This window comes from Phocoena phocoena, chromosome 1 (assembly GCF_963924675.1).
Source record: "Phocoena phocoena chromosome 1, mPhoPho1.1, whole genome shotgun sequence".
NCBI classification, from domain to species: Eukaryota; Metazoa; Chordata; class Mammalia; order Artiodactyla; family Phocoenidae; genus Phocoena; species Phocoena phocoena.
In genome coordinates, this window is record NC_089219.1 from 135,557,459 (window position 1) to 135,585,104 (window position 27,646).

Here is a 27,646-nt window from a genome sequence, read left to right on the forward strand (position 1 = left end):
GCCCAATTTCTTCGTATTTGTTATAGTACCTGGTACTCGGAAAATGCTTAAATGTGATTAAAGTAAAACAAAAGGAAGAGAATATATCATTTGTTGCCTCCCCTAAAAATATGGTGATATTGTGAAATTTGCCTAAGCCGGATACTTAAAGCTTTTTATATCTTCTTTCCTAGACAACACGATGTTGGGCGAAGAGAAGATGTCTGTAAGAAAACGGCTGTCGAAGTCCAGTAAACATGCTGAGGAAAAGGAAGAAGGCCAGAGAGACTGTACAGAGGAGTGCCAAGAGACACCTAGTAACGGTGAGGCTTTTACTGTTTCTGAGGTGAATTAATGAAATAGGCAACAAATTCAGTGTTCTAGAGCAAGGATTGCCATCTCTTTAGCTCTCTTATAAATGGATATGTTGGTAGGCACTGTAAAGTGCAGGGGAGAAAAATAAATTGATTAAAAGAATAGAAAGGAACAAATTGGTTTAATTGCCAGTCACAGCTGCTTTAGATACTGCTGGTGACACTGGTGTGTAAGTTGCTGCACCTCTCATAGAGGTGAGCTTTATTGATGTAAGTGGAGTTTGCAATGTATGCTTTAATTTAGTTTTCTATATCTGGTAACGAAGAAACTAGAAAGTAAGCCCTTTTAAATTAACTCATTGAACATTTTTGGGGTATCTACTGTGTTTTAGACATCATTCATTCATTTATTCATTCCTTCAACTACCTAACCTCTCGATAATTATTGGTGTCCTGCTAGGTGTTGGGGCTACAGCAGTGATTGATACAGATGTGTTTGCCCTCATGGAGCTCCAAGTTAAGTGAATGAGAACCCCTCTCCTGCCGTTAGCATAATTAGATTGTTATAAATAAGTGCTACTAATTACTCTTTTAATAGGTGTAATGAGCATAATGAGAGTAATTAGCAGGGTACCTAACTTAGTTAGTTCAATACTAGGTTATAAATCTTGGGGGAATTTTGTTAGTTCTCATGTCCAAGTTTGCTTAACATGAATACAAAGAAGACTATGACACAATACTTGTTAAGGTCAAGATTTGTGCTTAAGATTGATAGACCTGGGCTTCCCTGGTGGCGCAGTGGTTGAGAGTCCGCCTGCCGATGCAGGGAACACGGGTTCGTGCCCCGGTCCGGGAAGATCCCATGTGCCGCAGAGCGGCTGGGCCCGTGAGCCATGGCCGCTGAGCCTGTGCGTCCAGAGCCTGTGCTCCGCAACAGGAGAGGCCACAACAGTGAGAGGCCCGCGAACCGCAAAAAAAAAAAAAAAAAAAAAGATTGATAGACCTGTAAACACAACTTCAACTGATGTCATCTATTGAATCAGGCTATTTATTTTTGTGGTGACATTTGTATAGGTTTGATTTCAATGAAGATTTGAAATTTGAGGCTTGTTTGGTTAACAAATAGGTGTGGAACTTTCTGAGACAGGTTGTCTTTGGCATCCTGAGACTTCTTTCATAAAGAAAAGCTTTTGCTTTTCCTACTTAAATTTAATTGTAAATTAAATACAGCAGCTGGATCCAGGAATATAAATGTTGCTGCTTAAGTTTGCATAATGTAGTTTATTGATTGTTGGACTCTTAATTAGCTATTTATGAAATATTTATATTGTCATATGGACTAGTTTTAGTGTGATATAAAATGTGAAATTTGTGCAAAAGGATAAGCCAACATTGGGTAGAAAATTTCCCCTTCCTTGATTTAGGGACTGGGTGCTAATTCACATTTTTTTATTGAAACTTTCTGTTACCAGTATGATTTTCTCACTATGTCCCATTTTTTAAAGAAAAGCTTTTAGACTATTCTAAGTTCTACATGTTTTCAGTACTCCTTATAGCCTCAGTTCATTAAGTTTTAATCATTCCAGGTTTTAATGCAGATAATAAAAATTGAATTGTTTAGCCTAAAACAAGAAGTCTGACCTCCTCCTTGGTTTAATGTAACTAACGCTGATCTGAAAATTGCATGTGTTTCTCCACTTACTTTAACATTGGTTCACTTTGGGGGAGTAAGCAGATGGGTAAAATGTGACCTTTGAGTAGTGAAGGGCTTAAAGGACACCACGCCATGCCAGTCATCATGGCCTACCAGCCAGGCCCAGGGGCATCTGCACCACCTGGGGCCTGTTAGAAATGCCCCACCTCACACTTAATTGAACAAAAATTTCATTTTAATAAGTTCTCAGGGGATTCATATGCAGGTTAAAGTTTGAGACACAGCTCTTAGAGTGGCAGTTCTCATTTGGTGTGTGTATTAGTCAGAGTTCTCCAGAGAAGCAGAACCAATAGGATATATATAGATATATAAAAAGATTTATTATGAAGGCTTGGCTCAGATGGAGGCCGAGAAGTCCCACAGTTTTACTGTTTCTGTGCTGGATGCCCACGTACTTCTGAGTACCTTGGCTTTCACCTCTTGGCTACTGTGAATACTGCTGCTGCTGTGAACACAGGTATTCAACTATCTCTTCAAGACTCTGCTTTCCATTCTTCAGGATCTATACCCAGAAGTAGGATTGCTGGATTCTGTGGTTGTTCTATTTTTAATTTTTTGAGGAACTGACATCATGTTTTTGATTGCGGCTGCACCATTTTACAGTTTCACCAGTGGCACACAAGGGTTCCAATTTAACCACATCCTCACCAGTGCTTGTTATTTTCTGTTTTTGTTGTTGGTGGTTGGTTTGTCTTTTTAATAGTAGCCATCCTAACGGGTGTAGGGTGATACCTCATTGTGGTTTTGATTTGCGTTTCCCTAATGATTAGTGGTGTTGAGCACTTTTTCACATACCTGTTGGCCATTTGTATATCTTCCTTGGAGAAACATCTATTCATAACCTTTGGCCATTTTGTTTTGTTGGGTTATATGCTTTTTTGTTGTTGAGTTGTAGGAGTTTCATAATATAATATTCTGAATATTAACCCTTCATCAGATATGATTTGCAGATATTTTCTGCCGTTCCATAGGTTGCTTTTTCACTTTGTTGACTGTTCTTTGCACAGAAGTTTTTACGTTTGATATGATTCCATTTGTCTATTTTTGTGTTTATTGCCTGTGCTTCTGGTATCATATCCAGGAATCTTTGCTAAGCCCAGTGTCACGAAGGTTTTGTCGTATGTTTTCTTCTAGTTTTAGAGTTTTGGGTCTTACATTTAGGTCAATAATCCGTTTCGAGTTATTTTTTATACTGTATAAGTTAAGGGTTCAACTTCTTTCTTGGGCATGTGGATATCCACATCAGTTTCGGGAGTATTGCCATATGTGGTAGGCCGGAAAATGCCCCCTCTCCCAAAAGGTCCTAAAACCCGGAACCTGTGAATGCTGCTTTATATGGCAGGAAAAGGGGGCAGAGGGGTCTTTGATATAATTTAGTTGGGAATCTTGAGATTATCTTGAATAGCCACCTGGGCCCTGAATGCAGTCCTGTATATTATAAGTGGGAGGCAGAGGGAGATTTGATGACACACAGAGGAGAAGGTGATTTGAAGATGGAGCAGAGAGAGATTTGTAGATGCTGGCTTTGAAGATTGGAGTGCAATGACCAAAAGCCAAGGAATGCTGCTAGCTACCAGAAGCTGCAGAGCCAGGACTGGATTCTAGAGCCTCCAAAGGGAGTGGGGCCCTGCTGTGACACCTTGATTTCAGCTTGGCCTCCAGAACTGAGAGAATTTCGGTTGTTTTAATCCACCTAGTTCATGGTAATTTGTTACAGCAGGTGCAAGAAACTAATACACTATCTTAACAATATTAAGTCTTTCAACCCATGAACATGGGATGTCTTTCTATTTACAGACATACCTAGGAGATATTGTGGGTTCGGTTCGAGACCACCACAATAAAATGGGTATCACGATAAAGTGAGTCCACATGAATTTTTTGGTTTCCCAGTGCACATAAAAGTTATGTTTATGCTATACTGTAAACTATTAAGTGTGCATTATGTCTAAAAAAAGACAGTGTACATACCTTAATTAAAAAATACTTTTTTGTTAAAAGAATGCTCACCATCATCTGAGTCTTCCTCAAGTTGTAACCTTTTTGCAATAGTAACATCAGAGATCACTGATCACAGATCACCATAACAAATATAATAATGAAAAGTTTGAAATACTGTGAGAATTACCAAAATATGACAGAGACATGAAGTGAGCAGATGCTGTTTGAAAAATGGTGTCGATAGCCTTGCTCAGTGCACGGTTGCTACAAACCTTCAATTTGTAAAAACAAAAAACAAAAAATCCTGCAATATCTTCAAAGTGCAATAAAACGAGGTATGCCTGTATTTAGGTCTTTGATTTCTTTCCACAATGTTTTATAGTTCTAAGTTGGTAAGTTTTACACTTTTTTTGTTAAATTTATTTCTAAATATTTTGTTCCTTTTGCTGCTGTCGTAAGTGGAATTTTCTTAATTTCATTTTCCAATCATTTGTTGCTAATGTGTAGAAATGCAGCTGGTTTTTGTATATTGTTATTGTATCCTGCAACCTTGCTGAGCTCATTTATTAGCTCTAAGAGTTTTTTGTGTGTGTGTGTTTTGTAGTATTTTCTATATACAAAATCATGCCATCTGCACATAAGAATTCGTCTTATTTCTTCATTTTCAATCAACATGCCTTTTATTTCATTGTCTTGCCTAATTGCCCTTGCTAGAATTTCCAGTAAAATGTTGAACAGAATTGGCAAGAGTGGACATTAGGCATTCTTGTGTTGTTTCTGATCTTAGGGAGAAAATTTTCAGTTTTTCTGTTAATTATGTTAGCTGTGGATTTTTGTAGGTGCCCTTTATCAGGTTGGGGACATTCTCTACCTTTCTCTTAATTTACAGGTAATGCCTATGCTTGACTACCATTTATTTTGCTGCATTGTTCATTTGATAGCTAATTAATGAGTAAATATGATAATGACCGCTAACAGTTTATCATGTGCCAGGCACTGTTTTAAGTGTTTAACAAATATTAACTTGGTTAATATACTTCTAATTCTATTCAATTTCAGTGTTCTTTGAGATATGTACATAAGTATTTGAACAGAGAGAACAACCTGCCTTTTGTAAAGATTGAGAGTCCCTTGGCAAAAATATATGAAAAAAAGTTAATATCATTGTTATTCTGTAATTTAGCCCCTTCATCCAATTTATGCATCTAATCATAAAACTGGCCAGTCCACATAGAGCTTTGATCAACTGAGTAGGTTGAGAACACATTTTTTTCCCCCTTAGAATAAAAGCAAAACATATTTGTTTTAGAAAGTGCAGATAAGCAAACGTTCAAGTGTTTATGATTTTTCCTTGGCTACATTCCAAGAAATTGTTTTTGGGTCATAAGATTTATTGGGTGGGTATTGCCAGATTGCCCTCTGGAAATATTGCACTCCCAGTAGCCATATGAGAGTGCCTGTTTCTTCAGCCTTCTTCAGTCATGGATGATGTGACCTTTTGAATAAACTCTATGGCATTTTGAGAGACGACAGATGTCCACTTTGCTTGAAAAAGGTTTTGTACAATGAGACATAGTTAAAAGCAGCAGTAAAGTTATTGAATATTAATTAGTACCTTTTGTACTTTTTAAGGTCAAAAGAATGAGTTTGGATATCTTGATTCATTTTAGGAAGATTAGTTAAAAGAAATGGGAGTTACTAGCTGATAATTTGATAACTTAAAAAAATGTTTTTTAATTAATTTATTTTATTTTATTTATTTTATTTTTGGCTGTGTTGGGTCCTTGTTGCTGCACGCTGGCTTTCTCTAGTTGTGGCGAGCGGGAGCTACTCTTCCTTGCAGTGCACATGCTTCTCATTGCAGGGGCTTCTCTTGTTGCGGTGCATGGGATCTAGGTGCATGGGCTTCAGTAGTTGTGGCTCGTGGGCTTGAGTAGTTGTGGCACATGGGCTCTAGAGCTCAGGCTCAGTAGTTGTGGCGCACGGGCTTAGTTGCTCTGCGGCATGTGAGATCTTCCTGGACCAGGGATCGAACCCATGTCGCCTGCATTGGCAGGTGGATTCTTAACCACTGTGCCACCAGGGAAGCCCTGGGTTTTTTAAGATTCAAATATTTGATCCATCTGAAATTTATTTTGAATAATAAGTGAGCTAGGGATCTAATTTGACAGGTTTTCAAAATGGCCAGCCAGTTGTTTCAACATTATCTATTAAATCTCGTTTTCTGTATGATATTTATATACTGACCCTCATTTCTAGTTCAGGTTCCTTTCTCTGTAGCAGTGTAGACATGTGATTAATAGACAATTTTGAAAGGTTTTTGAGGTCGATGAAGCAATAGAGGATTTAGATGTATTATACCTTTTTTAAAAAAATTTATTTTTGGCTGTGTCAGGTCTTCGTTGCTGTGCACAGGCTTCACATTGCAGTGGCTTCTCTTGTTGCGGAGCATGAGCTCTAGGCGCGCGGGCTTCAGTAGTTGTGGCGCACGGGCTTAGTTGCTCAGTGGCACGTGGGATCTTCCTGGACCAGGATCGAACCTGTGTCCCCTGCATTGGCAGGCGGATTCTTTTTTTTTTTTTTTTTTTTGCAGTACACGGGCCTCTCTCTGTTGCGGCCTCTCCCGTTGCGGAGCACAGGCTCCGGACGCGCAGGCTCAGCGGCCATGGCTCACGGGCCCAGCGGCTCCGCGGCATGTGGGATCTTCCCGGACCAGGGCACGAACCCATGTGCCCTGCATCGGCAGGCAGACTCTCAACCACTGCACCACCAGGGAAGCCTGGCAGGCGGATTCTTAACCACTGCACCCCTAGGGAAGTCCCTGTAGATGGATTATACTTTTTTTTTTTTGTATCTCCCCTTTTGCTTCTAAGATTGATAAATGATTGGTTCTTTCAAGGACTACTCCTAAACCCAACCATCCTTAGACATAAAGATGGCTTTCACATGACTCTTTTGGATTACTTATATCTCTATGGAGAGCAAGGTGAAGCTGGGATGAAGATCTTCTAAGGCATGGTCAATGAGAGTTTTTTAGAAAATTATCAGGATTTCAAAATGAGTTTGAACTTCTCTAGGCAGTAAAAACCTGCTAGTCAGTGCCTACACATTAGCTAATTCTGTACTTACCACAAGGAGACAAAGAAAATGCTAGTTAAAAGAAGTGAAACTAAAAGAAGTGGAACTTGAAAAATGGTGATTCATCACTGCCTAGTAGGCCTTAGTCATCGTTAGGAATTTAGTCACTATAAGGCCTTGATTTTTAAAATTTAATAAATTAATTAATTTAAAAATCTTTTATTGAAGTACAGTTGATTTACAATGTGTTTCTGGTGTACAGCAAAGTGGTTCAGTTATATATATGTATATTCTTTTTCATATTCTTTTCTATTATGATTTATTACAGGATATTGAATATAGTTCCCTTTGGTATACAGTAGGACCTTGTTTATCTTTTTTTTTTCTCATTTTAAAAAAATTCTTGGCTGCACTGCACAGCTTGCAGAATCTTAGTTCCCCAACCACTGATTGAACCTGGGCCTACACCAGTGAAAGCCCCCGAGTCCTAACCACTGGACCTCCAGGAAATTCCCTATCTATTTTATATATAATTGTTTGTATCTGCTAATCCCAAACTCCTGATTTATCCCTCCCTAACCCCCTTTTCCCTTTGGTAACCAGAAGTTTGTTCTCTATGTCTGTGAGTCTGTTTCTGTTTTGTAAATAAGTTCATTTGTATCACATTTTAGATTCTACATACAAGCGATATATGATATCATCCCGCATGGCTTGCGGGATCTCAGTTCCCTGACCAGGGATTGAACTGGGGGCCTGTCATTGAAAGCCTGGAATCCTAACCACTAGGCCACCAAGGGAACTCCTTGCAGCAAGTTTAATGAGGATGAGAATTTAGAAATTTGGAGGCCATAGTGACTCCAGAAAAGGAAGAGTTGCAGAAACATGTTGGGGATGAATTGCTAGTGAGACAGTGAAGATAGGAAGTACGAACCACTTTTCCAGGACATTTTATATTAAAAGGAAAAGACAGCATGAGTTGGGTCTTGAAAGATAAGAGGTTCATTGGAAAGGGCTGTTGTTTGTTTCCAAAGGACATTGTTTCCAAAATTTCAGTTATTTATAATTTTGCCACTATCTCTGTACCATATTTATTATTATGTAATTTAAAGAAATTTTCACTAAAAAGAAGAATCTTCATCCTAAGCAGTAAATTCTATGAAGTGATAGTTTGTTTCCGTTACATATTTGTTTCTAAAACGTTAAGTAAATATGTAATACTTCACAGATAAATTTTGAGTACCACTTATGACATCCATATCATAATTTCAGAAAATTTTTAAAGACTACTTTGGTGCTGAATGTAATGTGGACAAAATAAATAGCTCAGTGTGTTGAATTATTTGAACAGTTTCTCAAAGGACATATAAAGGATCAAGGCAATATAGTTTAAAGGGGTAGTCTTGAAAAAGAGATGGGCTACCCCTTCCTCTGACAAAGGAACAATGGAGAAGAGGATTAAAGATAGTGAAAATTAAGATAGAAGACATTTCAGGAGTTGGTCCCCAAAATGATCAACTGAAGTTTGCTTTGTAAGGCTGGGACTTGAAGGTGGAAAATGTTTGGAACTACGCTTGGGAGGAATGTTATAGAAATTCATCAAGAGGCAGAGACAAAGATTTCATTTTTATTGCAGGCCTGGTTAACGCTAGACAGCAACAGTTTATAGTGGGCCCATTTTCAGTATTATATTTCTGCAGTGCATGGCAGTTTGAAATCAGAGAAAGCAGATAGCAAGCAATATCTGGGATTGGGATGTGGCTAGGTGGGTCCAAGAAATTAGTGGCGTTGATGAGGGAAGGATAGAAATAATGACAGAGGGTTAGTGACTCTAGGCTGGGTAAGAAAACTGGGAAAGCAAAAGAATAATTTCCATCAGAAGGAACACCGTTTCCCTGTACCTCTCTTTAGAGCAATGAAATCTTTCCTAGAAATTGCCCAACAGACTTCTCATGTCTCACTGGCCAGAACTAGATTACAAGTTATGCTGTCTTCCTTTTACCTCTTTACTCTTTTCTACCCTACTTAGAGTCCAGAGCATCAGCCTCCCCGGGCACAATCAAATGGCTTCCATGCCCTCTCCTCTGGTTTCTGGTAGGGTTCGGTCATGGTTGGGGTGGGTGGCATTGATAGGAGGTCCAAGGGCAGAGAGTAAGGTGTGTGTTTATAACATAGGTTCCCTCTGGGCTGAGTAACCATCTCTTCTATCTAATAGTTCTCTCCAGGGAGTTCTCTTTGGGTTTCCTAAACCATTTCTCTCCTTTGCCCTTTCAGGATAGTAACATCTTTCCTGTTGCTTGTTACTAGCCCTAGAATGCTACGCCATCCTTTGTTGCTTTTCTTAAATTTGCCCACACATTTATAAGATAGTTCCTTTACACTCTTCTCAGTTAAACCTGAGTGGGCCATACCTGACTGGTGCTCGTGCCCATTCTTAAATCAGTCTCTGGCAAGGGGAATGAAACACACGCCCTTGTGGCGGAAGCAACCAGCGTTGTTCACCACAGTCAGGTGAGATTATAAAAAATAACTGTGCATACCTGTCAGTTTTGTCAGCCAGACTCACAGTAAATTCAGCCATCTAGAACAGGAGTTGTCATACACAGCCACTTTCATTCATTTCTGGCTGTATAGTGCTTTTGGACCATATGGCCCCCAAAGCCTGAAATACTTACTCTCTGGCCCATTACAGAAAAAAATTGCTGACCCCTGATTTAGAACTACACTGTTCAGTCTGGTCCGGTTGAGCCCTTGAACTGTGACTAGTCTGAATTGAGATAACACCAAAGTTGTAAGATACATAACACATTTCAAAGACTCGCTTTGCACCTGTTTTTAGTTTTTCATGTGGTTCCCAGGAAATTTTAAATTACATAATGTGGTTCACATTATGTTTCTGTTGGGCAGCACTGATCTAGAAAGTAACTGGTAACCTAGAAGGTAAGGAGTTAAAAGCTGCCCTTAGGCAAAAGCCTATATTAAGTACAGTATTATAAAGCAAAGAGAGCTTGGCACTTAGAGGCATTTGACTCAGGGTCAAGTCCCAGAAAACCCAAGTCCTTACAAGTCTTCATGCTGTTTCTATTGCCTGAAATAATCTTTCTAATACCTTGTGCACTGTGATTTTTCTTTATCAGTTGAGTCAGCTCAAATATTGACTTGCTCTGCAAAAGCTCTCTCCACCCTGATGATCCCACAGCCCTTCTGTGTATTGTAATTATCTATGTTTGCATACTTCTATTGAGATCCTAAAGGAGGGGTTTGGAATACATGCCTAGTACCCCGTATGTATTGGGTTCTCAGAGGGTTTTTATTAAGTGAGTGAGTATATAATTGAATGAATAAGTGCGTTACTAATTTAATAAGCTTGGTTATTTATCTTTTCCTTCTGGGTAACATTGGCAGTAAATTTGGCGTAGTAGCATAAGTATAGGATTGTTACAGGAATCAGATTTGGTGAAGAGCCGTGAAGAAGCAACCCTAGTAGAAAGGCACAACTTTCTGGAGCTGTTTAGTGTGGGCTCCGTTGCTCTCATTTCAGTCCTACTAAAGGTGTCACTATAATAGCACAGTGCAATAAATGATCTTTTATTCGACATAAAGATTATGTACAGTCTCTCTCTTTTTTTTAAGGTGGTAAAGCATGTAATAATTTTAGGAAGGTCTTTATCAAAACTGGTTCAAATTAGATTTTTGATACTTCAAGGAGTAAATTTTTAAATACTCAATTCAATGTTGTAGACTTTACAAGTGTGAGGTAGTGTTCATGAAGATAAATGTCTGCAAGCCTGACTTCTTAGAGATAAGAGGGTTAGGAAAAAACAAAATCTAGAGGAGCTTTCTTTAAGGATTTATCTTTGGGTCTACTAATAGGTATTATCAGTTAATGATCAGTTATCAGTTAGTGATATTAATAGATCTAGGCAGGTATTTCAGAAATTGCATGACCCTCAGTCCTGGCTTATCCCTATTTCATGGTCAATGTTTTAGAAATTTAGAAACCTTGAGTTGATTTATGTGGTTGGGTGTCTGTACATAGTTCTTTATTTTTTAATTTTTATTTTATTTTTATATATTTTAAACATTTATTTATTTATGGCTGTGTTGGGTCTTTGTTGCTGTGCACGGGCTTTCTCTAGTTGCGGCCAGTGCGGGCTACTCTTTGTTGCGGTGCACGGGCTTCTCATTGCAGTGGCTTCTCTTGTTGTGGAGCATGGGCTCTAGGTGCATGGGCTTCAGTATTTGTGGCACGCGGGCTCAGTAGTTGTGGTGCAGGGGCTTAGTTGCTCTGCAGCTTGTGGGATCTTCCCAGACCAGGGATGGAACCCATGTCCCCTGCATTGGCAGGTGGATTCTTAACCATTGTGCCACCAGGGAATTCCCTGTATATAGTTCTTTAAATCACTGGATGTTAGCTTTTAGAGTATTATTCTTTTGATTTTTATGACATTTAAGTTTGGGTGGGTAGCAAGAAAGTAATTTTGAATATTGTGTGAGGTTAGTTTTAAGGTGAAAGAAAATGAATTGAATTGGATTTTTAATATATTTTTCTTTGACTTTATATAACTTTACTGTCACTTGGAGCGGGGCCTTTAGAGATTCTCGTCTAAGTGAGAAAAAACTCTTTCCCTGCTTTCCAGACCCTGACTCCTCAAAGCCAGTTTGAATGGTGGTTAGGTTATTTATGGATAGACATTCCTTTTGGGAATGATGCACAGGGAGTGAGAATTAATCTTTGGCATCTTCTTCCCCATCCCCCTATGGTAATTAGTTGAAGGGAAGAAGTTTCTGTATTCATTTATTTATGAAGTAAATAGCTTATTTATGAATCCATGGTCTGATCATAGATGGTAGAGAACTAAATAAAAGTATTTTTACAGCTGATGGAAAAATCAAATGGATATTTGTTTTACCTTCATATTTCTTACCTAATAAGTTACCAATTTGGGAATATTTTCAAAAGTTATCCTCTCCTGTCCATTCTCAGCGCTAATGTTTTGGCTTATGGCGACATCATTTCTTGTCAGGATTTATTGCATTTCTCTTATGTGGTCCTTTCTTCCTCTCCTGCCAGAGAGTGGGGTTTTCCAATATCAGATCAGTTACTCTTCTGCTTAAAATTCTTAGTTTCCTCAAAGCCCTTGTTGTGATACGCACAGGCTCTCCGTGATATGACCTCTAGCCTCCTTCCCAGTCATAAACTTCACTATTATCAACAGTTGAAGATATTATTTCACTGTTTGCCGGCTTCTGTTGTTGGTGTTGATGAGTCAGACACTCAGCATAATGGCAATTCTCTTGAAGGTGATATTTTCTTCCTGGGTGCTTTTAAGAGTCCTTTTGTTTTGTGTTTTGTTTTTAAATAAACCTCTATGTTACACAGTTTCACTATGATGTATCTTTACCCTGCTTGGGATTCTTTGATCTTCCTTTGAGGATTGGCTTTTTTTTAACACTTCCAGAAAGTTCTCGGCCATTATTACTTCAAATTTTTCCTCTCCTTATAGAGCTTTCATTAGGTGCATTTTGGACCTTCACATTCTCCATGCCTTTTTTCCAAGTGGAATATTGTGAAACGATATAAAGAATCAAAATGTCCAATAGAGGATTAAATAAATTCTATTTCAGGCATAAAAATAGAATAGTAGACCAATAAAAATGATGTGGAAGAATATATAATGATATGCAAAGATACTAACAATATGTTAAATGAAAACAGGTTACCAAACAGTATTCATAATGACTCTGTTTTTATAGTATGTATATTTATAATATTATATTTAATATTATTATTTAATTTTTGCCAAAGTAAAAGGACAAATAATATTTACCAAAATGTTAAAATTAGTTGCTTGAATATCATAGGATAATGAGTGATCTTATTAGATCATTTTTTGGAGGCTTGGATTTTTAATTTTCTATAAATGGGAGGGGGGTTTTCATTTCTCTTGTGTATTTACCTAGGGGTGGAATTTCTGGGTTAAATGGTACCTCTGTGTTTACCTTTTGAGGAACTTCCAGACTTTTTCAAAAGCATTGTGTCATTTTACATTCTCACCAGCAATGTAGGAGGGTTTTAATTTCTCCATGTTCTGGTCAAAGCTTTTTTCTCCTCACTTAAAAAACTGTTTTGGGACTTCCCTGGTGGCGCAGTGGTTAAGAATCCTCCTGCCAATGCAGGGGACGTGGGTTCGATCCCTGGTCCAGGAAGATCCCACAACTTCTCAGTTGCTTCCAGGTCTCTGGAGCAACTGAGCCCGTGGGCCACAACTACTGAGACTGTGCTCTAGACCCTATGAGCCACAACTACTGAGCCCATGGTGCTGCAACTACTGAAGCCTGCGCACTCTAGGGCCTGCGTGCCACAACTACTGAAGCCCGTGCGCCTACAGCCTGTGCTCCGCAGCAAGAGGAGCCACCGCAATGAGAAGCCCGTGCACCACAACGAAGGGTACCTCCTACTCACCACAACTGGAGAAAGCCCACACACAGCAACGAAGACCCAACACAAACAAAAAAATTTTTTAAATAGTAAATAATAAACTCTATTTTATTTGTACCAAGCTTATAAACATCATTGTTACAAGTGTTTATTAACACTCTCTAATTGTATTACAGAAAAGCTATCACATCCAATCCCTGAAATAATGCTCTTCTCAAAATTTCCTGCTTGTACAACTCTTTTTCTAGCTTTATTGAGATAATTGACACATAACATTGTATTAGCTTAAGGTGTACAATGGCCAACACTTATGTGTTTTGATTATAACCATCCTAGTGGGTATGAAATGATATTTCTTTGTGGTTTTGATTTGCATTTCCCTGATGGCCAGTGATATTGAGCATCTTTTCAGATGGTATTGACCATTTGTATATCTTTTTTGGAGACATGTCTTTTCAGATGCTTAAGTTGGACTATTCATCTTTACCATTGAGTTGTAGGAGTTCTTTACATATTCTGGATGCAGGTTCCGGATCAGATTTGCAAGTGTTTTTCTCCGTTTTGCGTCTTTTTACTTCTTTGGAGCAGAAACTTTTTTTTTTTTTTAATTTTTGACCAAGTCCGATTTATTTAGTTTTTCTATTGTTGCTTGTACATTTTACTACTCATAGTTGCAGGATCCATTCACAGAAACTAATTTCCTCTACTGTCAGAATTTCCTATACTGTCAGCATCCTATGATTAATATAGTTGTAAGTACTGTGTGTACATATAGTAGTTTTGGTTTTTTTCAACTTAGCATTTTTATGTATAAATTTCCTTCTATTTATATTGCCCATGCTTCATTTTTAAGAGTTGTGTCATGTTTTTTGGTTGTACCATAGTTTACATAGTCGTCATTTTTCGCTTGTTTTTCAACTTCACGATTTAAATAATGTTGATAGGTAACTATCTCCATCAACTTAAAAGTTATATTTTTTTCTTTCCTTAGGTCGGATTGATTTAAAACAGCTGATAGCAAAGAAGATACAGTTGACAGCAGAGGCAGAGGTAAGTAACTCCCTCTTCCAGAAACAAAAATGTAGAGTTTTAGGGTAAAGAGTTTTATTCAGTACAATTTTTAATGCTAAACTGTGTAAAGAGTTATTTACGTTTCTTAGCAGTCGACATGAAACAGGAAAATAAGGTCTGCCATCTCATCATCCTATGTAAGAACCGGATTGTTTTTTGTTTTTTTTTTTCTGTACTATCATCCATCACTCTCATTTTCTGGCTTTTAACAGTAAAACTCAATTTTAGCAAACGTGATACAGTTGAATGCTTGTGTAAGTGCTTGTGTAGGTGCTTTATGAAAGTATCTATCATGTTTCATAGTAAATCATAGGCCTTCAATAAACATTGAATCTGAATTTAGAAGTAGATTCCCTGTTATAGATGTAGAAGAAATAGAAATATCAACTCACAAACAACATCAAGACATTTCAGGGAATTCCTGGCGGTCCGGCAGTTAGGACTTGACGCTTTCACTGTGGTGGCCCGAGTCCAGTCCCTGGTTGGGAGACTAAGATCCTGGAAGCTGTGCCGCACAGCCAAAAAATAACTAAATAACAGACGTTTCAAGCAGGGCAAACAGTTCTACAAGTTAGAATTCAGCAGTGACCTCAGGAAATTCTGGAGGACAAAGAACACTTAAAAAAAAACAGCAAAAAAAACTGGGACTTCCCTGGTGGCACAGTGGTTAGGAGTCCTCCTGCCAATGCAGGGGACACGGGTTCGCGACCTCATCTGGAAGATCCCACGTGCCATGGAGCAACTAAGCCCATGCGCCTCAGCTACTGAGCCGGCGCTCTACAGCCCGCGAGCCACAACTACTGAGCCTGCACGCCTAGGGCCTGTGCTCTGCAGTGGGAGAGGCCACCACAGTGAGAGGCCCACACACTGCAGTGAGGAGTGACCCCCACTTGCCGCAACTGGAGAGAGCCCGCACGCAGTGACGAGACCCAATGCAGCCAAAAATAAATTTAAAAAACAATCTTATATAAAAACAATCTAATACTCTGTGTGCCAAATGTAAGTTGACTTCAAATCCAAGGCAGCCTCTCGTTTTCCCAATAAGATCACTTCCAAAATTTCTAAGGTTTTTAAGAGTCCTTTGAAATACATGTCTGTTATTCTTTTTAAAAATTTATTTCAGTGAATGGTTTCCTCCAAGCATGTGAATAACTTGTACTAACATAGGCTTAGTGGAAATGCTTGGGTTTTGGAGTCAGACAGACCCACCTCTATAACCTACCTTGTGAACTTAGGCAATTTGCTTATCAGTTTATTCATTCCCTGACACTGTTTTGAACACCTTCTACATGTCAGGCTCTGTTATTAGCCCTGGGATACATAACTAATCAAAATAAAGGGCCCTTTCTTCAGGAAGCTCACATTCTAACACAGGAGATTAGTCAATAAATAATAAACCTGAAAAGCAAATGACCTATATGGTACAAAAATACATAAGTGCTCAGCAAAAGAAAAAAAATTATTGGCCAACTTGAATATATAAACATCCAATGATGTGGATGAAATAGCCCTGTTTTTATTAATTTAGTTATGTATGCATGCATGCATATATGCATTTATATAGAATACTGTAAATATCGATATTTTTATCCTGTTTCATAAAACAGTATATGCAAGATTGTTTGCATTCACTTTGATATTAGTGTCTTTGTAATTGTGAGAGCTAGTTTTTCAGTTATTTCCAGTCCTGGGGTATTTTCACTGTCATCTCGTTTGTTGGAGATCCAGCACTTTTTGAGTCCAGGGATGGTGCTCTCACTAGACATTTTACTACAAGTACCTATTTGCTTAACATTGTGATATCTCCCTGCCCCCCCCCCCCCCCCCCGCCAATTCCGGAGGTATATATGTGTTTTCTACAATATAAGCACTTTACATTGCTTTATAAAGTGGTATTCAAAAGGTATATTGACTATACTTGAAACTGAGAGTCTAGACTTCTAGTTAATAGTGTGTTACATTTTATTTTTCCTGATTCCATTAGGTTACCTGTGTAAGCCTTTAAAACTACAGTGATCAAGGCCATTTCTGGTGAATGTCTTTTCCAGTTAAAAATTTGTTGTCCCATTATAAGAGATTGAAGACTTGATGATTTGGTAACTTGCACTTCTCTGAGGGCTAATTTATAATTTTGGCTAACAAAAGAAAACTCTTTAGTTTGTAGGCATATGTGCTATTTTTAAGGGCCCATTCTTGCAAATTTAGTCATTACAATGAAGAAATTTTGTTTTTATGGCTTACCAGAGTATTCCTGACCTTTATTCCTCTAGACGGGCTGGACACCTTCCATTCCTTTTCAGATTCCCCTTCTGTTCCTCTTCTGCTTCTTGTCCCCTTCCCAGAAAGAACACAAAGCCCTTATTGTGCTCTGCTTGTGAGGGAACGTTTTCACATTCGTGAAAGCACAGTCCATACCTGCTGTCATTGCTATTTATTTTAAAAATCTGAGGTGGGAGGGAATTTAAAAAAAATATAGCATCAGTAACCCAAAGAGGAAAGGGAATGTAGAGTGAGAAGAAAAAGGAGAGGGGAGAGAGGGAATGGAGGGAATGTTTCAAGGATTTAAGTTGAAACTTTGTTTTTAAAGAGAATATTCTACTTCTCTACTTTATATATGAATCAGTGAATAATATTATTCTTCAGTTTGGTCAGTTGGAAAGATTTGAAGGAGAGAGAAAGAAATGGATGAAGTAAGGGAATAGAAGCGGAGGGAAAGGTAGAAGTTGGTTTAGCTAGTATTATTTATTACTCTGTGTTGTGCAAGACTTGTTCCCGGTCATTGAAGGAGGGCATGGCTTGAACAGAGGTATGGAGGAAAGAAACTTAAACTGTGTCTTGGAAATTACACTTGATTAGCATCTGTGCCCCTGGTGGAGCATGACAGAAAGAAAAATAAAATTTGGGCTAGATTGTAAGCCTTTTTTTTCCTATCTTCATGCCCTTGTTCATGAAGCTCTTCCTACTTGAAATTTCCTTTAACTTCCTACCTTCACCAATCAAAATACTGTATATCCTTCAAATTCTCACTCAAATGCTGCTGCTTCTAAAGTTTTCTAGGACTTCCCTGGTGGCGCAGTGGTTGAGAATCTGCCTGCCAATGCAGGGGACACGGGTTCGAGCCCTGGTCTGGGAAGATCCCACATGCTGCGGAGCGGCTGGGCCCGTGGGCCACAACTACTGAGCCTGCGCGTCTGGAGCCTGTGCTCCGCAACAAGAGAGGCCATGATAGTGAGAGGCCCGCGCACCGCGATGAAGAGTGGCCCCTGCTTGCCGCAACTAGAGAAAGCCCTCGCACAGAAGCAAAGACCCAACACAGCTATAAATAAATAAATTAATTAATTTTTTAAAAATTTAAAGTTTTCTAAATACCCCAGCTTGAAATGATGTCCTCCCTTTTATACTTCTAAGGTCTTAGCATATACTCTATTTGTTATACACTGCTTGTTCTGAGTGAATCACCAAAATTCCTTTGGGGAACTTATGGACAATTTGACTTAGGAGTGTTTTAATTGGCAGTTTGGTATCTGAAGAGATTGAACATCTTGCCATTATTAATTGCAGCGTTTTTGCGGGAGATACATTAGGAATGCTATACTGATATCAAAGTTGAAGATACTCTATAGAGTTTGGAAACACTGAGACCAGATTGGAAGCTACTGTAATATTTTAGTATTCTAGACTGAGTAAATAGGGACAGGGAGGAGAAGGGAACTGCATTTAGAAGTCCTGTTATGGGCTAGGCCTTATATTAGGTAGGTGCTTTATGTATGTAATCTTATTTACTTAAATTATCCCATTCATAACAGTGATGTCTAACTGGTTATGTTTTTTTGTTGTTTTGCTTTATTAGTAACATTTACTAATATGCAATGACCATTGAGGTGGCAGGTATGTGAATATTGTTCAGAGCCATGAAATTTACTTGTTCTTTTCCCTTGTGGGTTTTTAGAAATAATTTTAGAGACAAGTGAAAATGAACAATCTTTCTAGTCATTTGTAATTTGGTGTCATGTTCCAACCCAGCTGGCCACTCTTACCCTAATGTTTAAAGTAAGAACACTGGACTAGTTATCTCCGGGGTCCCCTTCAGCTCTAACAATCTGTGTCATCATTGTGTAGCTAACTTAAACTTTTGCTCCTAATTCTCTACTTCCTGTTGTAAAGGGAATAAATAGCCTATAGCTCTTACTGGGCAACTCTTTCGGCTCCATGGCACTAGAGTTGTTAGATAAAATCCAGTATGCCTAGTTAAATTTGAATTTCAGGCAAACCACAGATAGTTTGTTGGTCATCATGCAATATTCGGGACATACCTAGACTAAAAAAGTTAGTTGTTTATCAAATTCAAATTTAACCAACTGTCCTAAATATATATATTGGGGGGTGTCTCCTATATTTTTATTTGCTAAATATGGCAACTTGCAAAGAATTCAGTGAAAATTTATATGTACAGATAGAGGAGCTCCTATTAAGGAAAGGTGTGAAGAAGGTTGTCAAGTACTGAGCAAGCTCTTTAGTCCTAAGGGAAGAGAAATGAGAGAGGTGATGACATTAGTGGGTTGAACTGATTGAATTTTTTAAGGTCACTTCTAGGTCTAAATGCTGTCATAAAAAAAACTTTGAAGTACTTAATTAAAAAAATATGGTGCTAGTGGGGTCATAGAGCACTGTGTAACTCTGAATCGTGACCTTTTGAAATCCTTAGAATTGTGTTGTAACAAGCCTTTAAAGATCTTGGAACAGTCCAAGGGAGATTCAAATGATTAGGTTCCAACCAGCTACATCAGAGCTACATTATCTACATTAGTAGAGAAATTAGCTTTGTTTAACATTGTTTTATATTTTTTCTGTTGGTTGCAGATAACAGAAACCTACTTTGCCTTATTTAAGCATAAAAGGAAGTGTATTTGAAAGATTAATGTATCTCATAGAATCCTAGGAGAAGTCAAACACACTCAGGCTTTGGAAAGGATATTTATTTTAATGGCAAGAGTTCAGCTATTTCTGAATTTTTCAGTTAGTAAGGTTTCCAGTCATGCTTTCTAAGCTCAGAGTTTCAGGTCTATGAGAGAGAGAATTGAATTTTGTTCAGAAGGGCAGGGCCATATAGTACAGCCCCAAACTGGACATGGGGTGCCTGTCCTCACCTTTGAGGACAGTTTCCAGAGGAAAGTGAGTATGTTGAGAAGAGAAAAGAGGATATCTTTACTATTGATGTTTGTAGAACTTTTATTAAGGTACACAATTTTATAGAGGAAATGTTAGGTCTAGTGTGAAAATTGAAGGGATGAAAATTTACTTTCTATTCTTCTTAAAAATAAATATTTATATTTCGCTTGCTTCTTATATAGCATTTCTAGTGTTGTTTTTCATATTAGTATCTAGTGCAGCTGCCTGACCATTAAATGAGCAGTCTGTAATGAGTACGACTCAAATGGCATGTCTGCAAACGAGGCCTCCTCTTCATGGCTTATCACTTGTTCAAGTAAAGTAAGAAGTTTCTGGATAGTGCCAACTTATTTGATTTGTTGACAGACTGCTGGAAAGACAAGTCGAAGGGTTTTCTGCCCAGAAATTCTTTGATCATTTGTATAAGTTGAGATTAGCTTGTGCTGTAATAGCAACACATGATGAACACAAGTAATTGTGGCTTAAACAAGATGGAAGTGCATTTTCCTCTTGTATAAATGATCCAGAGGTGAGAGGTCCACAGCTGGTATGGACCTGGTCCATACCAGGACCAGGTGACTCTGGTCCTCAGCGACTCCTCCTTCTACCTCCCTGCCTCACCATTTGTAGGCTGTGATTTGTCTTCTCATTGTCCAAGTGGCTTCAGCCATTTCATCTGAGTTTCAAAGAGCAGAATTGATGTAGGGGAAGAAAGGGGGCAAGGAACAGGTACCAGCTGTCTTTTTTTTTTTTGCGGTATGCGGGCCTCTCACTGTTATGGCCTCTCCCGTTGTGGAGCACAGGCTCCGGACGCGCAGGCTCAGCGGCCATGGCTCACGGGCCCAGCTGCTCCGCGGCATGTGGGATCTTCCCGGACTGGGGCACGAACCCATGTCCCCTGCATCGGCAGGCGGACTCTCAACCACTGCGCCACCAGGGAAGCCCCCCAGCTGTCTTTTAAGGAAGTTTTTCTGGAGGTTTTGTCAAACCGATTCTGCTTGTACCTCATTGGCAAGAACTTAGTCACCTGGCCACACCTAGGTGCAAAGGGAGACTGGGACATTTATTGATTCTGGGCATTTAGGTGCCCAGGTAAAAATTAGGGGTTCTAGTACTAAGGAAGGGGGTGAGAAACGATAGGTTGACAACTAACAGTCACTATAATAACTATCCATTGTAGTTTACTACCCCTGATCTTCTGGTCAAATCTTACCTTCTTTTGGCTGTGTAAGTGTGACTGCATTCTTCTATTTCCCTTTCTGCCTTTTCTCATTTTACTTAAATACATAAATAAATGTATTAGTCTCTAGTCTGCTTTGATGAACCTTGGGAAAGTCAGTTCATTGTTCTTTATGATTTCATCACTTATTTACAAAATGAAGAAATGTACCTGCCGCATTGCCCCTTAGGAACGTTCAGTAATTTAGTTGCATGAACAACACTTACTTGGTTCCTTTGTCTGTCAGGCACTACATTAGGTGCTGAGATTTTGAAGACGTCGTTTCTGTTCTCGTGCTAGCCGAGAATACTATGTATAAAATGGATAAGCAAGAGGAACAGCAATTGAGTTAGATACCTTTAAAAGGTTCATTGAAAGCTATAAGGTGATGTCACTGTAAGTTGGTATTCTTGGTAAGAAAATACATGATTTTAGAGCTCTGTTGAAGATCTTACAGGTGATGGTTACCCTCTGTTTTGTAATGTCTCTGGAAACAAGAAAACACTGTGCTGTGTAGTGTAATTCACTTGGCAGCTTTTTTTTTCCATAGTGCCAAACAAAGATCAGTGGCATCTTAGATAAGGTACTTTCTTTTAGGAAAAAAGTGCAAGGTTTAAAAGATTTTATTTTAATGTTATGATACCATATCACAGCAGGAGGATTGTTTCAAGAACAGGAGGAATATATTTTCTTAATTAATGTAGTTTTTTTTTTCTGATTATAGAAGTAATATAGGCTCATTGCAGAAAATTTATGAGACAAAGTATAAAAAGGAAACACTCACCACCCATATGTCCACCACTTGGAGATAATATTTTGGTTTATTTTCTCCCGTAATTTGTTTTCCTTCTTATATCGTATGCACAGATCCAAGTAGACACATGCAGGCATGTGTGTCAGATACATTAGCAAAATCAGCATCCATTTATATATTCAGTTATATATTTTTCTTAACATCATTTTGTGGCTTTTTTTGGGTTAAAATATTCTTTGAAAATGTGATTTTTTAAAAATTATTTCATGATAGTCATTTGTACAGATGTATCATATGGTAACTACTGGGAATGTAATATTTTTACTCCTTTCTGGTTTTCTAGCATTTAATAATGGCTAATGAAGTGAAGGAGGTAGGCCGTGATGATGAGAAACTGTAATATATACCATTTGGATAGTTAAGATGCAGGAGCTACCTAAGTAGATTAAGGTAAATAAATGTGTTTCAGCTCAGTTTAGACTGATAACAATATGATATCAAGAATATTGTAGTCTAACTTAAGTTGGGAAATAGCCCAGGATGAATTTTATTTTAAATAAAAAGGGATTAAAATTCAGAGCTCTAATTTGATTAGTTCCTGGTTTGTCTTGAACCTTTGGCTTCCTGTATTAAGGATTATGTAACAGTTATACTCAAGACTTTTTCTGACTGTGTAGGAGGAATTTATTACAGTGCACTGTTTAGGACTTTAAACCTCTTCTACATTGATGCCTGCAAATGAAACGTTTGTAATAGAACTAAGCCAAACAACACCTTTTTACTAGATTACCTACCATTTTCAGGCTACATGTATGTACATCATTGACTTTTTAGGTTTTACTTTTTTGGCTTATGGTGCTAATCATATAGAAACTATTTTATATAAAGTACAGTGGAAAGCAATATAATATAATGCGAACTCTGAGGTCAGATAGACTGGAGTTCTGATCCTAGTTCTATAGCCTACAAGTGGTGACCTTGGGTAAGTCACATCACTTGACTTGTTCACGCTTAGATCTCTCATATGTAAAATAGGAATTCTATTGCCTACTTCAAAGACTGTTTTAAGACTAGAAATAATATTTAAAAGGCCCTAAGAGAGTATCTAGCATAAAGCAGTCATTCAATTATTAACAGCCATTATCAACAATAAGAACAGTAGTGATTTTTAGTCCCTTTCCCTTTATATTTTCCACAGAGAAATCAGGGCTATGTAGTTTTGTTTTGTTTGAGATATCTACTTTCTGCTCTATAATAGATACTGAATAAAGCAAGCAGTGGTATGAGTAGGGGTTTCGGGGGCAGGAGTTGATATCAAAAGCTGTTTGGAAATATATTTAACACCTATAGTCTTGGCAGTTGTTTTGCTGAGAGGTGACTGTAGAGTGGTTAACAAATAGACATGGTTTTAAAGTCAGGTGGGGGAGATAGACATTAAGACACCAAAAAATAGAAATATAAAGCATTTTAGATTGTGTTAAGTACAATGATGGAAAAGAATAAGATGCAGTATACATTAGAGTGAATTGTTAGGGGAGCCCTCTCTTGGGGATTCAATTTAAACACTGTATTACCTGCTCTGTTGTGTTACTTGCTTTGCCTGAAAAGGTCAGGTTTCTGGTTCCATGCCACTGTGAGGTTAAAAGATTCTCTGTGCAAAGCCAGGCGGTAAATCAGAGAAACAAGTAATTCATGAACTACTGATATGACCTTGTGGAGTCAGAGTATAATATATGTATATATTTAATTTATTTAATTTATTTTTGGCTGCGTTGGGTCTTCGTTGCTGCACGTGGGCTTTCTCAAGTTGCGGCAAGTGGGGGCTACCCTTCGTTGCAGTGCTTGGGCTTCTCATTGCGGTGGCTTCTCTTGTTGTGGAGCACAGGCTCTAGGCACGCGGGCTTCAGTAGTTGTGGCTCGAGGGCTCAGTAGTTGTGGCTTACGGGCTTAGTTGCTCCGCGGCATGTGGGATCTTCCCAGACCAGACCAGGGCTCAAACCCGTGTCGCCCTGCATTGGCAGGCGGATTCTTTTTTTTTTTTTTTTTTTTTTTTTTTTTTTGCGGTACGTGGGCCTCTCACTGTTGTGGCCTCTCCCGTTGCGGAGCACAGGCTCCGGACGCACAGGCTCAGCGGCCATGGCTCACGGGCCCAGCTGCTCCGCGGCATGTGGGATCTTCCCAGACTGGGGCACAAACCCGTGTCCCCTGCATCGGCAGGCGGACTCTCAACCACTGCGCCACCAGGGAAGCCCCGGCAGGCGGATTCTTAAGCACTGTGCCACAAGGGAAGCCCAGAGTATAATATTTTGTTTTTTAATTTTTTTTTACTTACTAGATCACCAGTTTATTATAAAAGGATATAATAGCTCAGGAACAGCCAGGTGGAAGAGATGCACAGGGCAGGTATGGGGAAAGGGTGCGGAGCTTCCATGCTCTCTGAGTGAGCCATTCTCCCTGCGTCACCATGGGTTCACCAACCCGGAAGTTCCAGAGTATAATATTTTATACTCTCTACTCAGAGTATACATGTTTATTTTGTGTTTCTTTCTCTCAGCCTACTTTATAATTTTTTCATGCCTCTGTAAGGGTTACTTTATCCATAAACGACCCTGCTCTTTTCACATTTTAAGACTCAGTCCAAAGCAACCTCTGTTTGGAAGGCTTTTTAGAAGTGTTCTCTTTCTGAAGTGCAAATCTGAATATGTTTATAAACCTTGTGCTTAAAACATTATTGGTTTTCAGTTGCCCTTAGGATAAAATGAAAAATTCTTAAAATGGGGGAATTCCCTGGCGGTCCAGTGGTTAGGACTCCTCCTTGCTTTCACTGCCGAGGGCCCAGGTTCAATCCCCGGTTGGGGGAACTTCCCTGGTGGTCAGATGGGTAAGACTCCATGCTCCCAATGCAGGGGTCTCGGGTTCAATCCCTGGTCGGGGAACTAGATCCCACATGCATGCCATAGCTAAGGAGTCTGCATGCTGCAACTGAAGATCCCGTGTGCCGCAACTAAGGCACGGTGTGGCCTAAATCAATCAATCAATTAATCAATCAATCCCCGATTGGGGAACTAAGATCCCACAAGCTGAGTGACATGGCAAAAAAACCAACAGAAAAACCTTAAAAGACCTGCATGAACTGTAGACCCTGTTTGCTTCTCCAGCCTCGTCTCTGATCACTTGTAGTGCCTTCACTGCGTTCCACCCGTAGAACCTTTGCTTCTTGGTGGTTGTTCCCCATTCTTAGAATCTTAGAGGTTGTCTCCTTTAGCTGCTTGTTTTAAAAATGAGGTTCTTTGATAGATTATCTAAGCACCTTGCTTTTCTAGTTTCTAGTTAACTGCCTGCTTCCTTCCTTCTGTTGTCCTTCTGTCTATCTGTTGTGCTGGGACAATCACATAGTCCATGGGCTGGATGAAGTTAATGTTAATAGGGATGAGATTGAGAAGATAAGTAAATTAGAAAGCCTATAAGCTTGTCTCCTTTTCAGGTTACTGATAGAAATTTTTAGACAGATTTGTTGTCCCGTTTTGAAATTCTAATTAACACGAGTTTCATGCAATAGAAGAACTCATTAGAAGGCAGAAGTGGAGCACTTCTTGTACTGTGTTTCCCTCTTACAAAGGGAATGACAGTAATAAGCAGTCACTCTTTATTTCTATCAGTACTTGGATACATGAAACGAGGAGGCTAAGGAAACTTAATAGTGTCCACAATAGAGTTCTTCCTTGCGTCCCAGTGGCAGCAGCTTCAATCAACTTTAATTCCTAATAGAGAAAGAAGACAAAGGCATCGTTGATGAAAAAAATTAGAAGTCCTTCTAAGAAAGAAGTGGAAAATTTTATTCGCACCAAATTGAGGATTATAACCTGAGAAAACAGCCTCTCAGAAAGCTCCAAGAACTGTCTGCCTGTGAGAGGTCATAGACAGTTATATTAAGCTTTTGAGATAGAGGGCTATACTTTAAATGACAGATTATTGACAGTTTACGCAATCCAGATCTAGAGGTATAAAGCAGGTAGTAGGTCATGGTTTTTGGGGCCCCTGACAAGATTAAGAAGGAAGGTTATCTCCTAAGGAGTTGTGACCCTTGATGAGATTAGAAGGAAGGTTATCTCCTAAGGAGGTCTGGTTAATGCACATGCACCACACACACTAAAGGGGAGGGAGGAGGTCCAAACAGGCAAAGAAAAGTATTATGTTTAAATCTTTCTCGGCTTGCCATAAAATGTGAATTTTATATCATCAGCATTAAGAAATGCCTTCATGCTGTTGTCATCAAACCCAAGTTTGTGTGCCTGGTGCAGTGTGAAACCAAACAACCAAAACATCAGAGTTTGGAGCAGAGAAAAGTTTACTGCAAGGACCAAGCAAGTGTTACGCGAAAAACTGGGTTCACTGCTTGGTGGGTGTCAAGCCAAAAGACACAACCAAGGCAGAAAGCGGGAGGATTTATTCCTTTGAGAACACTGGGGATCTTTCCCAAAGCCGTGTCTCCCCAACAGCAAAATTGGGGAAGTTTTAAGCTAAGGGTACATGCATGTTCATGAAGGGGCTTGAGCTGAGAAGCATAGAATTGGGCCAAAGGTCCACAGAGTCTAAGCTTTAGTTGAAGTCATGAGGGTCAACGTCATTATTCCATCCTCCACCCGAGTGAGGGCCTTAGTTTCTGCTGAACTCAAAGATATTATGTATATCCCTTGAGGAGGAACTAAGACTATTGTTTCTTGACTCCTTTTCCTTTGTTCTGCATTCCCTTACTTCCCTTAAGATCATGAATTATGAGATCTGTTCAAGGGCAAGCATTGTGACCAGGCTTAGATCACAATATTACTCAGGCCAAAAATGGCTTCTCATATGTCAAGAAAGCCATGCCTAGTTTTCTTTCTCCGGGGACCCCCTACCCTATCTGCTTACACAAGGAGAATGGGTGGCTCATGCTCAGAAGACATGAACTCCGGGTGGTTTTCAGGGAAGAGTTCTTAAAGGCAGCATTTGGGGTGGCGGCTGTAGGGTGTATGACTTTCTTCTGATTGGTTGGTGGTGAGGTAACAGGGTGCTGTTCCAGGAATCTCAAATCACCCTTCTGGTTGAGACCAGTCTGGGGTCTGAGCCTGCAGTTACCATCTTCCACCTGGAATTGTTCCTTTAGAACAATTCGAAGATACGTATCAGATTGTTATGTATATCCCTTGAGGAGGATCTAGGATTCTGTTTTATTGTTGAACTGTCTTTCTTGACTGCTTTTCCTTTGTTTCTGCGTTCCCTAATTAGTAACTCTAGGAATCTGCCCTTTAGAACTCTGGGAAGGTCTAGGAGGCTCAAGCTTTTTTCCTACAAACAAGAAACAGGAAACACGAAGGCTTTTATACCTGGAAGGGCCCCGCAGGTTCCCGCTCAGTTTCACTGTCCACTGAAAGAACAACTCAAAAGGGAAAAGTTGTGAGTTAAGTTTTATTCAGGAACCTTATTCAGGGACCTCATAGCCCAAGAAATAGCCTCTTAGTGGCTCTGAGGAGACTGTTCAAAAGAGGCAGGAGAGGAGCCAGGATATATATGAGATTTTTGCCTGGGAAAAACATGTAGTCAGGCATAGAAGGATTACTGCTAACCACAAAGAATAGACATCTCACATTAATGATTTGAGTGCTCTTCTGTGTATAGGAGGAAGCAGGAATCTGGGGCCATTTGAAAATTTTCCTTAGTGTGCAGTTTGCTGTCTAGGGGCCAGTATATCCAAAGCACAGAATGCTTCCTTGTTTTCTCCATCCTGAATTCCCCTCAAGGGTGGGTGACTGCAGTAGCAGTGGCTTGATCCTTGTAGAACTGGAATGGTGGGCAACATTGTTTGCTTACAGTAGGAGTTTTGGAATATGGGGAGAAAAAGAAGGGGAAAAGAGAATGCTTCAATTGACGAGGAGGGTGAGGATAAGGAGGTTGCTGTAGGCTTTGGAAATTGCAAGTGTTGGGGCAT

The 27,646-nt window shown here is 39.2% G+C and overlaps 1 protein-coding gene across 1 annotated transcript in view; it reads left to right on the top strand.

The window, feature by feature from the left end:
* Window positions 1-27,646, top strand: part of SOAT1 (sterol O-acyltransferase 1) — a 56,986-nt gene that overhangs the window by 12,284 nt on the left and 17,056 nt on the right. The window contains exons 2-3 of the mRNA XM_065880205.1: window positions 174-302; window positions 14,457-14,515. Of these exons, the coding sequence (XP_065736277.1) occupies window positions 182-302; window positions 14,457-14,515 (180 nt within the window). The 5' untranslated portion in view covers window positions 174-181. The remainder of the gene's footprint in view (window positions 1-173; window positions 303-14,456; window positions 14,516-27,646) is intronic.